Consider the following 15,343-nt stretch of genomic DNA (forward strand, 5'->3'; position numbering starts at 1 on the left):
ATGACAAAGTGTTGGCAACATTAAGAAGACTATAGTCTCAGACCTTAGTGCTGCAATTGCTGTAATAATTATAACCAGAACAAATGAGAAGATGTTACTACAAGCAATCAATATCCAATCATCCTACTCTGTGTACGAACATTGCCATATACATGTAATAATTATGTCAAACAACAAAATATGGTGTGAACAGTGACTAAATGAAAGAATCATCATTCAAGGGGTCAGAACAAACATGCAAGTGGTAGAATCATGCCTCCCACAATTCTCTTATACCACAACTTGTAACTGTTGGTATCAAATGACATGAACACTTACTGAATATAGGGAGATACCACTGGAATGAAACCATACTTAGCTAGCTGAGAATTCATTTTAGCGCACAGCTGAACATGTTAAACTATTTACTGTTCTCATGAAAAATACAAGCAAATTGAATGAAATGTAGCCAGGTAGAAAACTGGTCAAGTTGTATAACTATAGAGATCAATGTGACAGCACTAAATCCTTCAGAACTAGCTAGCCAAAATTGCGTATTTTAATGCTGGTGCACTTAGATGGACTCTCGGTTACGTAATGCACTCGGCGGCGTAAAGATTAAAACCTAGTCTTGGCTAAGTGCGTTCTAAGCACCAACCACATGCATACACCCTACAAAACTTCCTATAAAAGTACAGGAATGTATACACAGCAAATATCGAAGTTTCTGCAAAAAGAGCATTATTGTGACAGCCAAGGTATATAATATGCTAAAACCGATCTTTGGTGAAACCATGGTACAAGGTGTTGTGTTATCATGCGCGTGGTACCAAAATGAATGAATCATCATGCAAGCAGTTAGAACAAACAAGCAAGCGGTATAGAATCATCATGCAAGCTTCCCATGCACACTTCTCTTGTAACAAGTTACGCAACAACCTGTAACTCATCGATGCATTATAGACAAATCTGGAAGGGAAATACTTACCAAGTGCTGCACTTAATGTATAAAACGCAGTACCTACAATAACTCCATATACAGTATCAGCCTCTCTATTTCAAGTTAAGTCAGTGGTAGAGTTTCAATAGTGAATATTATGGAGTCAAATGTTGCCTACAATGTTTTTCATGCCAACAACAGACAAGGAAAAGCCATTGCATTACAGGAAAACACTGCTTACGATATCAACGAGATTTCTTCAGATGAAATAAATTCCTCCCAAGATAATGTCTACAGTCTCATTGAGAACAATGGGAGAGAAACACTCGCATCGAAAAATAACACAGCCTATGGAAAAATGTGTACAACAAAAACCAATTCTACCTCCAACGTTCTGAGCAATGCAAAGGAAAAAGGGCACCGCTTAGCTAAAAACAAATGCACTAAAAAGTGGTTTGCATTTCTTGCTGTCATAGCTTTTGTTCTGTCTCTGTTAATAGCTGTGGCAGCACTAGTGTACAGTAATGTAGAGTTGAAGAACCAGATGATCAGTACCAAAGAGTTGAAGAACCAGATGAGCAGTAGCAATAAGCAAATGCAGTTCATGACCGAGCAACTGCAGGGCATTCTTGAAAAACTTTATCTTGGAACAATCAACAACCCAGCAAGTTCTTGCAGTGACATCCCTCAAGACCGACCATCTGGAGAATACTGGATTGCCACTAACACCACTAGCTCTCCTGTTCAGGTCTACTGTGACATGAATCGAACAAGCTGTAGCTGCAACACTACAGGAGGATGGATGAGGGTATCCAACCTTGACATGACCGATCCCAACCAAAACTGCCCAGAGGGATTGAGACTGGTAACCAGGACAGAACCACCACTGCGTACTTGTGGCCGAGTGGAAGGACCAGCAGGATGTACTTCCACTACCTATTCAACTTATGGGATGGAGTATTCGAAAGTTTGTGGTCGAATCATTGCATATCAAAGTGGCAGTCCAGATGGTTTCACTCATGACAAATCTTTATCAATTGATGGTGTTTACGTTAATGGTGTGAGCCTAACCCATGGACAGTCGCCTCGTCAGCATATCTGGACATTTGCTAACGCACTTCACGAACATAGCTCTATTAACGAAGCGGTATGTCCCTGCACAAGACCTGACCTCCCCTACGCTGGAACTGTACCTCACTTCATTGGTCAAGATTACTTCTGTGAGACTGGAAGCCGACAGCGCTTTAGGCTTATTTTCTACCCTGATGATCCACTCTGGGACGGTCAGGGATGCGGTGGTACCAGTACTTGCTGTGAGTTCAACAATCCACCGTGGTTCTGCAAGCAACTCCCTCAACCAACTACAGACGATATCGAGTTGAGGCTTTGTGGAAATGAGGTCATTAGCAATGAAGACACACCCATTGAGATAGTTGAGATGTACGTTCGTTGAATATCACGCTTAAAACAATTATTCATAGACACTATAGTTGGACGAGACATAGGCATTAATGTGTGTATGAATCAAATTAGCTTCTAGGATCGATGGCCACCTTCAGTATAATTATATGACAAGTTACCATAATTAGTTTTATACGTACACTATGTGCATGTACATGTAGCACAATAATTATGTTAACGTTCTTTTTCTGTTAGCAATGGAGTCATGATTGACAAGCTATTGAGTGCAGACACTATAATTATATTGGCATTGTAGGAACTTACATCTCAGTTTGTAGCGATATTAATATTATTTTATCGAGAAGCCCACCCTACACAATTATTTCAATCAGTTAATGGGATTCCGATTCCAAAATTTATAGTTATTCTTAAGCACCCTGAAATGTGCAGCTTCACTTCACCACACTTCTCAACCTTGGCATCAGATGACTGAAATACCAAATACCGTGTATGTAGGGTGTAATTTTTGTGGAGTAAAATTTTGTACCCATCCTGCCCCACCGCTAGTGAACATCCAGCAGCTCTCACCAATGTAGGAAAGCTGCAGCTTATTTTAATGTGAAATTATGGTACAACCACCGAGGGTTCTGCACTTTAGTGCTCTAATCGACATGCGTGCATGAATCACTACAAGTTCATTAATGTCATTGCGGTCACGTAATAATTTCCAGCCAGGCCAATGCACTAGCACTTGTAGTGATTCATGCACACATGTCAGACCTTTTCTGAGTTGTACTACAAAAGGCTCTACACGCTTGATTATGTAATAAGATGTGTTGTGCACTTTGACTACTGTTTTGTCAAGTGCCAAAAATTAATGAATGCACACGGTTATGCATCATCATGCAAGTCACCCACGATTCTCTTATAACATGCATAACCTGTAACTGCTGCAATGCTTTAAAAGAAGGACGAATCAGGAAAGGGAAATGTACCAAGGAAATGTACCGAGTGCTGTACTTAACGCAGCACCTCAATACAGTAACAGCCTCTCTATTTCAAGCCAGTGGTCCGGTGGAGTTAACAGTGAATTATGGAATTAAACATTGCCTACAAAGTTGCGCACGCTAACAACAGAAGAGAAACACAAGCCATGGCATTGCAGGGAAACACTGCTTACAATAATGGCTACACTATGGTTGAGAACAATGGGAGAGAAATATTTGCATCGAAAAATAACACAGCCTATGCATAAACAGAAAAGTGGTTACAGCAGAAATCAATTCTACTTGTTCTGAGCAATACAAAGAAAAAAAGGCTTGGCTTGCAATTGGCTAAAAATAGATGTGCTAAAAAGTGGTTTGCAATCCTTGCCATCGTAGCTTTTGTTTTGTCTCTGTTAGTAGCTGTGGTGTATACACCAATATAGAGTTGAAAAACCAGATGATCAGTACCAACAAGTACGTACAATCCACGAGGGAAACAACCAATCCAGTCAACTCAGCAATTCAATTCTAGCTATTTCAAGCAACATTTCTGAGCAAAATGATTATTATTTGAGACCTCAATGACCTCAATGACCTACAGTATATTATTGCTGAGCTAGATCCAATGGCATTCTATCCTGGAACAAGAATGAACCCAGCTAGCTCTTGTAGTGACATCTCTCAAGTGGTCGAATCATTGCATATCAAAGTAGCACTCCAAAATGCTTTTCACCCATATTTCTTCAACATAACTTTATCTATTGATGATGTTTATGTTGAGGGTGTGAGCCTAACCTATGGTCACTCGCCTCGTCAGCACATCTGGACATTTGTGAATGAAACTCAATCCGATTCTAGTGTGTGTCCTTGCACAAGACCTAACCTCCCCTATACTGGCGTTGTACCTCCCTTCATCGGTCAAGATTACTTCTGTGAAACTGGAAGCTGACAACACATTAGTCATAATAACGGTATCTTCTATCCCTAACCCTATGATCCAGTCTGGGATGGTCAGGGATGCGGGGGTACCAGTACTTGCTGTGAGTTCAATAATCCACCGTGGTTCTGCAAGCAACTCCCTCAATCAACTATTTGTGACAGGCTCTGGGAAAACCAGACTATTGGAGCAGAATTTAGTATTGAGCTACAGCTAAATTTATGCCTACAGTATAAAATCTCAAATAAAATGTTATTGATGTATAAGTATCTACAGTCCTTCTACTACCTCTCTGTAAAATCTGATGCTCTAAATCCAACTCTTTCCATCGAAACGCTTCGTCCAAAGTTTCGCTATTACCTTATTTTTCCTAATTAAGCAATCTTTGAGAGTCGTTTTTCTCGATACTACATTTTACGGCTTCGAGTTTCCAACGTGCATGACTCGGGTATGAAACTAGGTATGTGAACACTAAGCACATCATTGTGTAGGCAATGCTCTGCTCTATTATTTGGTACATTAATCACACATATTTTAGTCTGCTCCAATAGTCTGGTTTTCCCAGAGCCTGTCACATTTACAGACAATATTGAGCTGAGGCTTTGTGGTGATGAGGTCATTAGTAATGAAGACACACCCATTGAGATAGTTGAGATGTACATACGCTAAAAGTACTCACATTAAACACTCAACATAACGCATGTTCTGTACGTATTAGTTATTGCAATTGAAAACGCTTAAGTCCCCAAGAGCACTTGATCGTTGTATAAGTATTAATTTTTAGCTAGCATGATTATTATGCTTTAAATTGAATGGTTTTCTCATATTAAATACAAACTGACACACATTGACACTGTGCACACATAGTAAGAGTGCAATATTACTATAAATTATAGTCTATAGTTATTTGTACCATGATGTGCTCTGATACTAAGGGATATACATTGAAACTCTCAGGATATTCCAGGATACAAATCCCATTTAATACCCTGCTAGGGTGTAAAGGTAGTCAATAATATCTTCAGTCGTCGGTAAAATATTCGCGTTCCGGGCTTCAACAACCAAAACAATGAAATTTTTGCTCCCCCAAAAATTACCTGCTATATTACGGTATATGCTTTAGAGGTGATAAGCTCCAAGCAGAAATAATGTAATAGCATACCAGTTAACCACATAATTATTGTAGCATGCATTGATGAAGAACTTCCAGGGCATTTTCAACACAAATATACTTTAAGATTCGTTTCTTATTTCTCTCTTTATTTGGTAAGTACTTACAGGTTATAATTATGTTATAAGAGAAGGCTTTAGGCTGACCACAGCCAATGTACCCTAGGGTACATGAATGCAAACAGTAACCCCCTAAAATAATATCCATGTACTAACTAATCGGATTTACCGCTATATATGTTTTTTTAATTAATTTTGAGTAAACTATGACAAAGTGTTGGCAACATTAAGAAGACTAGTCTCAGACCTTAGTGCTGCAATTGCTGTAATAATTATAACCAGAGCAAATGAGAAGATGTTACTACAAGCAATCAATATCCAATCATCCTACTCTGTGTACGAACATTGCCACACATGTAATAATTATGTCAAACAACTAAATATGGTAGGAACAGTGACTAAATGAAAGAATCATCATTCAAGGGGTTAGAACAAACATGCAAGTGGTAGAATCATCACACAAGCCTCCCACAATTCTCTTATGCCACAACTTGTAACTGTTGGTATCAAATGACATGAACACTTACTGAATATAAGGAGATACCACTGGAATGAAACCATACTTAGCTAGCCGAGAGTTCATTTGAGTGGGCAGCTGAACCAGTTACTGTTCTCATGAAAAATACAAGCAAATTGAGACGAAATGGATTTAAATCCAGCCAGGTAGAAAACTGGTTTAACAGGTCAAGCTCTATAATTATAAAAAGATAAATGTGACAGCACTAAATCCTTCAGAACTATAGCTAGCCAAAATCGCGTATTTTAATGCTGATGCACTTAGATGGACTCTCGGTTATGTAATGCACTCGGTGACACACAGATTAAAACCTAGTCTTGGCTAAGTGTTGTGTGTTCTAAGCACCATCCACATGCATACACCTTACAAAACTTCCTATAAAAGTACAGGAATGTATACACAGCAAATATCAAAGTTTCTGCAAGAAGAGCATTATTGTGACAGCCAAGGTATTATAATTAAATGCATTTACTGAAAATTTTGATCTTTGGTGAAACCATGGTACAAGGTGTTGTGTTATATATATCATGTGCTAAAATGAATGAATCATTATGCAAGCAGTCAGAGCAAACAAGCAAGTGATAGAATCATCATGCAAGCCTCCCATGCACACTTTTCTTAAAGTTACACAACAACCTGTAACTCATCGATGCATTAGAAATCTGGAAGGGAAATATTTATCGAGTGCTGCACTTAGTATAAAACACAGGAACTAGACATTAACCTCATGCAGAGTATAACAGCCTCTCTATTTCAAGTCAGTGGTAGAGTTTCAACAGTGAATTATGGAGCTAAACACTGCCTACAAAGTTGCGCATGCTAGCAAGAGAAGAGAAACACAAGCTATTGCATTGCAAGGAAACACTGCTTACAATAACGATTCTACCCAAGATAATGGCTACACTATGGTTGAGAACAATGGGAGAGAAACATTTGCATCGAAAAATAACACAGCCTATGCAATAAACAGAGAAGTGTTTACAACAAAACCTAATTCTACCTCCGATGTTCTGAGCAATACAAAGAAAAAAAGGCAAGGATATGCTAAAAATGAATGTGATAAGAAGTGGTTGGCATACATCTGAGCAATACCAATAGTGGAACAAGGCAAGGCTTGGCTAAAAATGAATGTGCTAAAAAGTGGCTTGCAATTTTTACTGTCATAACTTTTGTTCTGTCTCTGTTGCTAGCCGTGGCAGCACTGGTGTACACCAACATAGAGTTGAAGAACCAGATGATCAGTACCAATAACATTAATAAGTTAACAGTTCTAACAACATGCAAGCTGTCAGAACCATCATCCAAGCGGAAGAATAAAAGCTGTCAGAACCATTATCCAAGCGGAAGAATAAAAGCTGTCAGAACAATCATACAAGCTGTCAGAACAATCAGTCAGAACAATCATGCAAGCTGTCAGAACAATCATGCAAGCAAAAGAATCATACAAGCTTCCTGTAATTCTCTTATAACATAACCTGTAACTGTTGGTATTGATGACTTAAACACCTACTGAAAGGAAATAACAATTAGAAGGGAAACGATTGCTGCACTAGTAAAACATACGTTCAGCAACTATACGATAAGTCTATATATATAACAACCTCTCTATATCAAGCCAGTGGTAGAGTTTCAACAGTGAATTATGGAGCTAAACACTGCCTACGATGTTGTGCATGGTAACAGAGAAATACAAGCAATTGATTTGCAGGAAAGCATTGCCTACAATGTCAACCAGAGAAGTCTCACCCAAACAGATAATGAGTACAGTACCATTGAGAACACTGGATACAATACTGCTGGAGATACTAAATCTACCGAAAGTGTTTTGGACAACAAAAGCAACACAAAGAGAATAAGGCAAGAAGTGGCTAAAAATGAATATGGTAAAAAACGATTTGCAATTCTTGTCATCGTAGCTTTTGTTCTGTCTCTGTTGGTAGCTGTGGCAGCACTGGTCTACACCAATATAGAGTTGAAGAATCAGATGATCAGTACCAATAAGCAAATACAGTCCATGAACGAGCAACTGAACAACCAATCCAGTCAACAGATTCAAATCCTACAAGCTCAACTCAGTCATTCAATTTTACTCCTTCAAAACAACTTTTCTGAGCAGCTGAGCAGTACTAATAAGCAAGCACAGTCCATGAACGAACAACTGATCATGAACAACCAATCCAGTCAACAGATTCAAATCCTACAAGCTCAACTCAGTCATTCAATTTTACTCCTTCAAAACAACTTTTCTGAGCAGCTGAGCAGTACTAATAAACAAGTACAGTCTACCAACGAGCAACTGAACAACCAATCCAGTCAACTCAGCAATTCAATCATAGATCTTTCAAGCAACATTTCCGAGCAAAACAAACATATTTTGAGAAATCTCAATGATGCACAGTCTATCCTTAAAGAATTGGAGCCACTACTTTATCTTGGAACAATCAACAACCCAGCTAGCTCTTGTAGTGATATCCCTCAAGACCGACCATCTGGAGAATACTGGATTGCCACTAACACTACTAGCTCTCCTGTTCAGGTCTACTGTGACATGAATGGAACAAGCTGTAGCTGCAACATTGCAGGAGGATGGATGAGGGTAGCCAACCTTGACATGACTGATCCCAACCAAAACTGCCCAGATGGAATGAGACTGGTTACCAGGACAACAGCACCACTGCGTACTTGTGGTGGCCAAATCGAACGACAAGTAGGATGTACTTCCACTACCTATTCAACTTATGGGGTGGAGTATTCAAACGTTTGTGGTCGAATCATTGCATATCAAAGTAGTACTCCGGATGCTTTTGAGCCATATTTCACAAACAGAGCTGCATCTATTGATGATGTTTACGTTGATGGTGTGAGCCTAACCCATGGACAGTCGCCTCGTCAGCATATTTGGACATTTGCTAATGCACTTGATGAAGTTCGATTTAACGGTTATGTATGTCCCTGCACAAGACCTGACTTGACCTATACTGGAGTTGTACCTCCATTCATCGGTCAAGACTACTTCTGTGAAACTGGAAGTCGACAAGCATTTATTATTGGTATGTTCTATCCTGATGATCCACTCTGGGATGGTCAGGGATGCGGGGGTACCAGTACTTGCTGTGAGTTCAACAATCCACCGTGGTTCTGCAAGCAACTTCCTCAACCAACTACAGACGATATTGAGTTAAGGCTTTGTGGTAATCAAATACCAGACGAAGACTCACCAATTGAGATTGTGGAAATATACATTCGCTGAACACTTTTTCACTTAGCTATATAGCTAGCTGCATGCTGCTATAAACATTTAAGAAAGTAGAAACTGAATAATACAGCAGCTATGAACATAATAGCTATATCAATTTCCTACCTATTATATATTGAGCAGTTCATATTTGCCCATGCATGCAACACAACTGATTGAGTCGCTATATTGCCATGCCCATGGCCATGCAAACTCATGAGTGAAACTACATCAATGGTGAATACTCATAGAACACTTGAGGCTAAAAACATTATAACATACAAATTAACTCATGACTTTGTGCAGTATACTATATAGGTATACGACAGCCATCCCTCAACACATGGTCTGCATGGTCTGATTAAATAATCTTACTTGCTTAAAAACTCATTAGTCAACTTTCGGGCATGAGCTATAAATTAGCTGAAAAGAAAATGTCAACAGTTATTCAATTTCTGGATTTCAAGAGTTCAGTTGATTTCAGTTGATTTCAGGAGTTGAGTTGACCTTAAAGAGTTGATTCTATGTGAGAGTTGATCTATATACTGACATGCAGTTAACGTCATGCAAAGCTGCTCTTGTAAGAAATGATAATATACCGCGTAAAATGAGCAGCCTCCCATGCATACTTCATTTATAACACACAACCATTGTCTTCAAATTAGACAAATTTGGGGAGAAAATAAAACAAATCCGCTGAACTGTATAAAACCAATATGAGCGTATTAGCTTTATAGTACTACCGTTCTCTCGCGAAAATACGGTACGGAACAGGATCTATCGTTGCCAAGTAATATTATGTCAAACCAATAATTATGGTGTGCATGTTAACAGTTCTAACAACATGCAAGTTGTCAGAACCATTATCCAAGCGGAAGAATAAAAGCTGTCAGAACAAATCCAAGCTGTCAGAACAATCAAGCAGAAGAATAAAAGCTGTCAGAACAATCATCCAAGCTGTCAGAACAATCAAGCGGAAGAATCGTGCAAGCTGTCAGAACAATCAGTCAGAACAATCATACAAGCTGTCAGAACAAGCTTCCTGTAATTCTCTTATAACATAACCTGTAACTGTTGGTATCGATGACTTAAACACCTACTGAAAGGAAATAACAATTAGAAGGGAAACGATTGCTGCACTAGTAAAACATACGTTCAGCAACTATACGATAAGTCTATATATATAACAACCTCTCTATATCAAGCCAGTGGTAGAGTTTCAACAGTGAATTATGGAGCTAAACACTGCCTACGATGTTGTGCATGGTAACAGAGAAATACAAGCAATTGATTTGCAGGAAAGCATTGCCTACAATGTCAACCAGAGAAGTCTCACCCAAACAGATAATGAGTACAGTACCATTGAGAACACTGGATACAATACTGCTGGATACTAAATCTACCGAAAGTGTTTTGGACAACAAAAGCAACACAAAGAGAATAAGGCAAGAAGTGGCTAAAAATGAATAATTATGGTAAAAAACGATTTGCAATTCTTGTCATCGTAGCTTTTGTTCTGTCTCTGTTGGTAGCTGTGGCAGCACTGGTCTACACCAATATAGAGTTGAAGAATCAGATGATCAGTACCAATAAGCAAATACAGTCCATGAACGAGCAACTGAACAACCAATCCAGTCAACAGATTCAAATCCTACAAGCTCAACTCAGTCATTCAATTTTACTCCTTCAAAACAACTTTTCTGAGCAGCTGAGCAGTACTAATAAACAAGTACAGTCTACCAACGAGCAACTGAACAACCAATCCAGTCAACTCAGCAATTCAATCGTAGCTCTTTCAAGTAATACTTCTGAGCAAAATGAAATTATTATTCGAGACCTCAATGACCTGCAGTCTATTTTTGCTGAGTTATAGGTCCAATGGCATTCTATCCTGGAACAATCAACAACCCAGCTAACTCTTGCAGTGACATCCCTCAAGATCGACCATCTGGAGAATACTGGATTGCCACTGGTTCTCCTGTTCAGGCCTACTGTGACATGAATCGAACAAGCTGTAGCTGCAACACTGCAGGAGGATGGATGAGGGTAGCCAACCTTGACATGACTGATCCCAACCAAAACTGCCCAGAGGGATTGAGACTGGTAACCAGGACAGAACCACCATTGCATACTTGTGGCCGAGAAGGACCAGGATGTACTTCTACTACCTATTCAACGTATGGGGTGGAGTATTCGAAAGTTTGTGGTCGAATCATTGCATATCAAAATAATACTCTGGATGCTTTCACTCCATATTTCATTAATATATCTTTATCTATTGATGATGTTTACGTTGATGGTGTGAGCCTAACCTATGGACAGTCGCCTCGTCAGCACATCTGGACATTTGCTGGTGCAGTCGATGAAACTCGATCCGATGCTCATGTGTGTCCTTGCACAAGACCTGACCTCCCCTACCCTAGAGTTGTACCTCCCTTCATTGGTCAAGACTACTTCTGTGAAACTGGAAGCCTACAGCGCTTTATTTATAATACCTTCTATTCTGATGATCCACTCTGGGATGGTCAGGGATGCGGGGGTACCAGTACTTGCTGTGAGTTCAACAATCCACCGTGGTTCTGCAAGCAACTCCCTCAACCAACTACAAACGATATCGAATTGAGGATTTGTGGTGAGCAATCTTTAGTCGATGAAGACACACCAATTGAGATTGCCGAAATATACATCCGCTGAACATGTTTTCGTTTCTATTCATAAGCTAGCTCTCAAGAGTAGAAACTGAATAATAGCATACAGTGCTTATAATTTTATACATTTGGAACATTAATCATGTAACTTGATACGCATGTTCATAATATAGATTATAATATATTATATATTATTTGAATCAGTGGAAATTGTTCATACTAATTTTTTCATGGTTATTTTTATTTACAGCAGTCGCCTGAACATTTTACGACATTGAAATGTACACAAAGACTATAATTATGTAGCCATTTTTGAGCTAATCTATGTCACTGATTCATGCAGGGAATTGCTACAGTTATCATGTATAGTATAGTAACAACCTGTATTGTTTAGCATTAACAACTATGAGGTGTTAAATTATAGAACAAGTGTATAGGCAACCCAAAAGTTATTACTAGAACAACACATTTTTCAGTAGAACGAAACATCATTTTGCAAATCCATGAATTAAAAATTAAAACCCATGACAAGAAGCCTATAGAAACTCTTACTTGCACTTCATCGTTGTTTCAGTATGACACTGTACAATTGGTTTAAACATGATACTTACATGCAGATGGATAGTACAGAGCACTGTACATGTACCATGATGTGCTGTGACACTAAGGAATATCCATTGAAACTCTCAGGATACTCCAGGGTACAAGTCCCATGTACCCTGCTAGGGTACATTGGCTTGTGTTCAGCCTAAAGTCCTCCCTCCACCCTTTAAGGACCATCTTGAAAAGTACTGCGACAAAAATTGTGAGAAGCACAAAAATGTGTACACCCACTTGGATTACATTGTGAAGATCAGTATCCAATCAGATTCACTAAAACTACACGACCGCATTTGAAACCGGTTGTCTGAATTGTAAATGTGGTTTATCAAGTGCAAGCACACGCACACAAAACATGCAGGGATCAAAGAGTGTTTACTACTACTAAGTTGTAAATGGGTTGGATTAACAGCGGTTCTAGTTATTCATAGTACAAGCTACCTGTACCATGGATATCTGTACGGTGGCCCGAGGTATACACCTACTCCATTTTGCATTTGCGGTTCATTTCACAGTTCACCTGCGCTTCTGCAGTTCAACTACGCTTCTGCACTTGGCTTATGCAGTTGGCTTTTGCAGTTGACTTTTGCAGTTGACTTTTGCAGTTGGCAGTTGACTTTTGCAGTTGCTCAATCACAATGATCACAATTCCATATGATTTACAGCATTATAAGGACATAGAAATATTGTACAGCAGTACCTAGAAATGCTGATAGCAAGTCTGTATAACAGGTTACCATAATCAACATATATTTCTTAATAAGAAACAGGCAAGCCAATGATTATGCTGGCTAGCTAGCTGTGTCTAATATCTCTTGTGTCTGTCTGTGTTTGAACAATTATTTGTAAGGTCTCCACGAGTAAAAATATTTCATCAACAGATAGTTGAAATGGGGTATTCAATATTAATGTCTGCATATATATCCGGCAGTCCTATTACCCGTATACCGTTGAGTTGTTGCAAATGTGCCATGATAAAACACAGACAGACACAGCAGAGATATTAGAATTAGACACAGCTATAGCTATAGCTATAGCCAGCATAATTATTCTCTTGCCTGTTTCTTATTAAAGCACATGTTGATGTCATGTGAGATTGTGAGATTGAGCAACTGAAAAAGTCAACTGCAGAAGCGAACTGCAGAAGCGAACTGCAAGAAGATTTTGTGCAATTCTTGTCATCGTAGCCGAGTTTTATTCTGTCTATATTGCTAGCTGTGGCAGCACTAGTGTGCATGTACACCAATATAGATAATATATATAGTGTAAGTGTTACTAAGGTATACTCAGCAATAGTACATGCAATCATGCGGCAAGTAGTATTCTTATCTGATATTTGGTCCAGGAGCGCATACAGTGTGTTCACAATCTCATTGTCCAGCTCAGGATTTGCTGTCGACAGCAACCGTGACAATCCCCTCCGAGGGCAAGTACTATGGCCTGTCAACTATAACGCTCATCACCTACCAATTATAGGTTCAGCACAGCATTCACAGTAGCTCTGTATGGGATGCGGGGTAAATTTTGTAATGAAAGTAACTAAATACACATCTTCTAGTATATTTTATGTGGTGAGATGGTGAGATGTCGTAGATACTCTCAACTACAGAGCCATGAGCAACTTCAGAATTCAACACATACTTTGTCAAAAACACCGATCCTTCTACTGTTGAGAAAGTGAGAGAGTGAATTTATTAGCAATTACATTGTCTGCAAATCCTTCTTCATTGATGTAGTGAAATAATCGTCCAGAAAATGTGCAATGTCATTGAAATAGTGAAGTCCACGTTTGAATTAAGGCAATTAATATATTAGTGTCACGTTGACAATTATTAAGAGTTGTGGTAATCGTGAGGGACAATTGAGATACTGGAAATAATCAGTAATCTCCTCGATCCTTGATGGTACTGACCACACCCATTTCACAGGAGTTCAATCTCATTGAATGTGACAAGTCAATATGTCTGGCAAGGATCTGTGTGCATTTACTAGGTTGTGCGATTGTGACAGCACTTCCTGTAAAACCCCATTTCCTGTCAATTAAAACAACCTTACCGTAATGAAACTTTCGGACTCAGTGCTCAGTAACTAGTTGCTGCGAATTGATCATCCCTCGCAAAGTTTGCATATGTTGATGCTTGCAAAACATTCTAGTAATATGGTATAGTAATTCCTACATTGTACACATGTTATTGCCAAAGATCTGAGGTTGTTGCAGTCCAGTTTATTCTAGCTAGCACGATCTCTACAACCCACCCACCCACTCACCTGTGGCTGTGGTTGTGTTGTGTAATGTGTAAGGGGGCCGTACATTACCGTAGAATCTGAACGACAGACTATGTAACATTGACTTGGAACATCACCTATACGTGTAAGAAATAGCTATTAGACTTCACTATAATAATAACACCATTACTGTACGGAAATTGAAAACTAACTCATCTCATGGTGTAGTAATTACAAACACTAACTGTATTAAATTGCAATCACAACATGCTAAAATTCTGATAATTAGGTGGCAGATGTTTCTATGTTCCAAAATAATAATTGTTACGGATTCGATATATGCAGAATGATAACAAAGCCTACACTTAAACAGTTCACTCATTGTATGAGGAACCAGATCAATACACGTACCACATGCCGAGATACTATACGATCAGCCCTTGGTCTTCTAAATCACTTAGAAACTTCCCTTGTTTAGGCGTTACGTACACAGGACTTGCACATTCCAGAGCTGTTATGGCTAGAGAATAGTGCATTACACGTATCCTTATGACGCTCCAATTGCTCCTGATAAAACACAGCAACTATAACTCTCTATACAGTTATTATTATACTAGGGTGACACAAGGTGTCATGGGGCGAGC

At 39.0% G+C, this 15,343-nt stretch overlaps 3 protein-coding genes across 3 annotated transcripts; all 3 read left to right on the forward strand.

Moving 5' to 3' along the window:
- The first annotated feature begins 1,006 nt into the window (after nt 1-1,006).
- On the forward strand, nt 1,007-2,634 carry LOC135336710 (uncharacterized). Its single transcript, XM_064532569.1, has one exon. The coding sequence runs from the start codon at nt 1,077-1,079 to the stop codon at nt 2,370-2,372; it is 1,296 nt and encodes a 431-aa protein (XP_064388639.1). The 5' UTR covers nt 1,007-1,076; the 3' UTR covers nt 2,373-2,634.
- Nucleotides 2,635-6,735: 4,101 nt separating this feature from the next.
- Nucleotides 6,736-9,428, forward strand: LOC135335723 (uncharacterized). Its single transcript, XM_064531269.1, has one exon. It carries the CDS (start codon nt 7,633-7,635, stop codon nt 9,238-9,240), a length of 1,608 nt encoding a protein of 535 aa, XP_064387339.1. The 5' UTR covers nt 6,736-7,632; the 3' UTR covers nt 9,241-9,428.
- A 447-nt stretch (nt 9,429-9,875) lies between these two features.
- On the forward strand, nt 9,876-12,120 carry LOC135336686 (uncharacterized). The gene has a single exon (XM_064532544.1). It carries the CDS (start codon nt 11,104-11,106, stop codon nt 11,917-11,919), a length of 816 nt encoding a protein of 271 aa, XP_064388614.1. The 5' UTR covers nt 9,876-11,103; the 3' UTR covers nt 11,920-12,120.
- Nucleotides 12,121-15,343: the final 3,223 nt, after the last annotated feature.

Source organism: Halichondria panicea, chromosome 5, assembly GCF_963675165.1.
Source record: "Halichondria panicea chromosome 5, odHalPani1.1, whole genome shotgun sequence".
Taxonomy (NCBI): Eukaryota; Metazoa; Porifera; class Demospongiae; order Suberitida; family Halichondriidae; genus Halichondria; species Halichondria panicea.

Coding starts and splice junctions, on each gene's coding strand:
- LOC135336686 (XM_064532544.1), top strand. CDS start 11,104: ATGGCATTCTATCCTGGAACAATCAACAACCCAGCTAACTCTTGCAGT.
- LOC135336710 (XM_064532569.1), top strand. CDS start 1,077: ATGGAGTCAAATGTTGCCTACAATGTTTTTCATGCCAACAACAGACAA.
- LOC135335723 (XM_064531269.1), top strand. CDS start 7,633: ATGGAGCTAAACACTGCCTACGATGTTGTGCATGGTAACAGAGAAATA.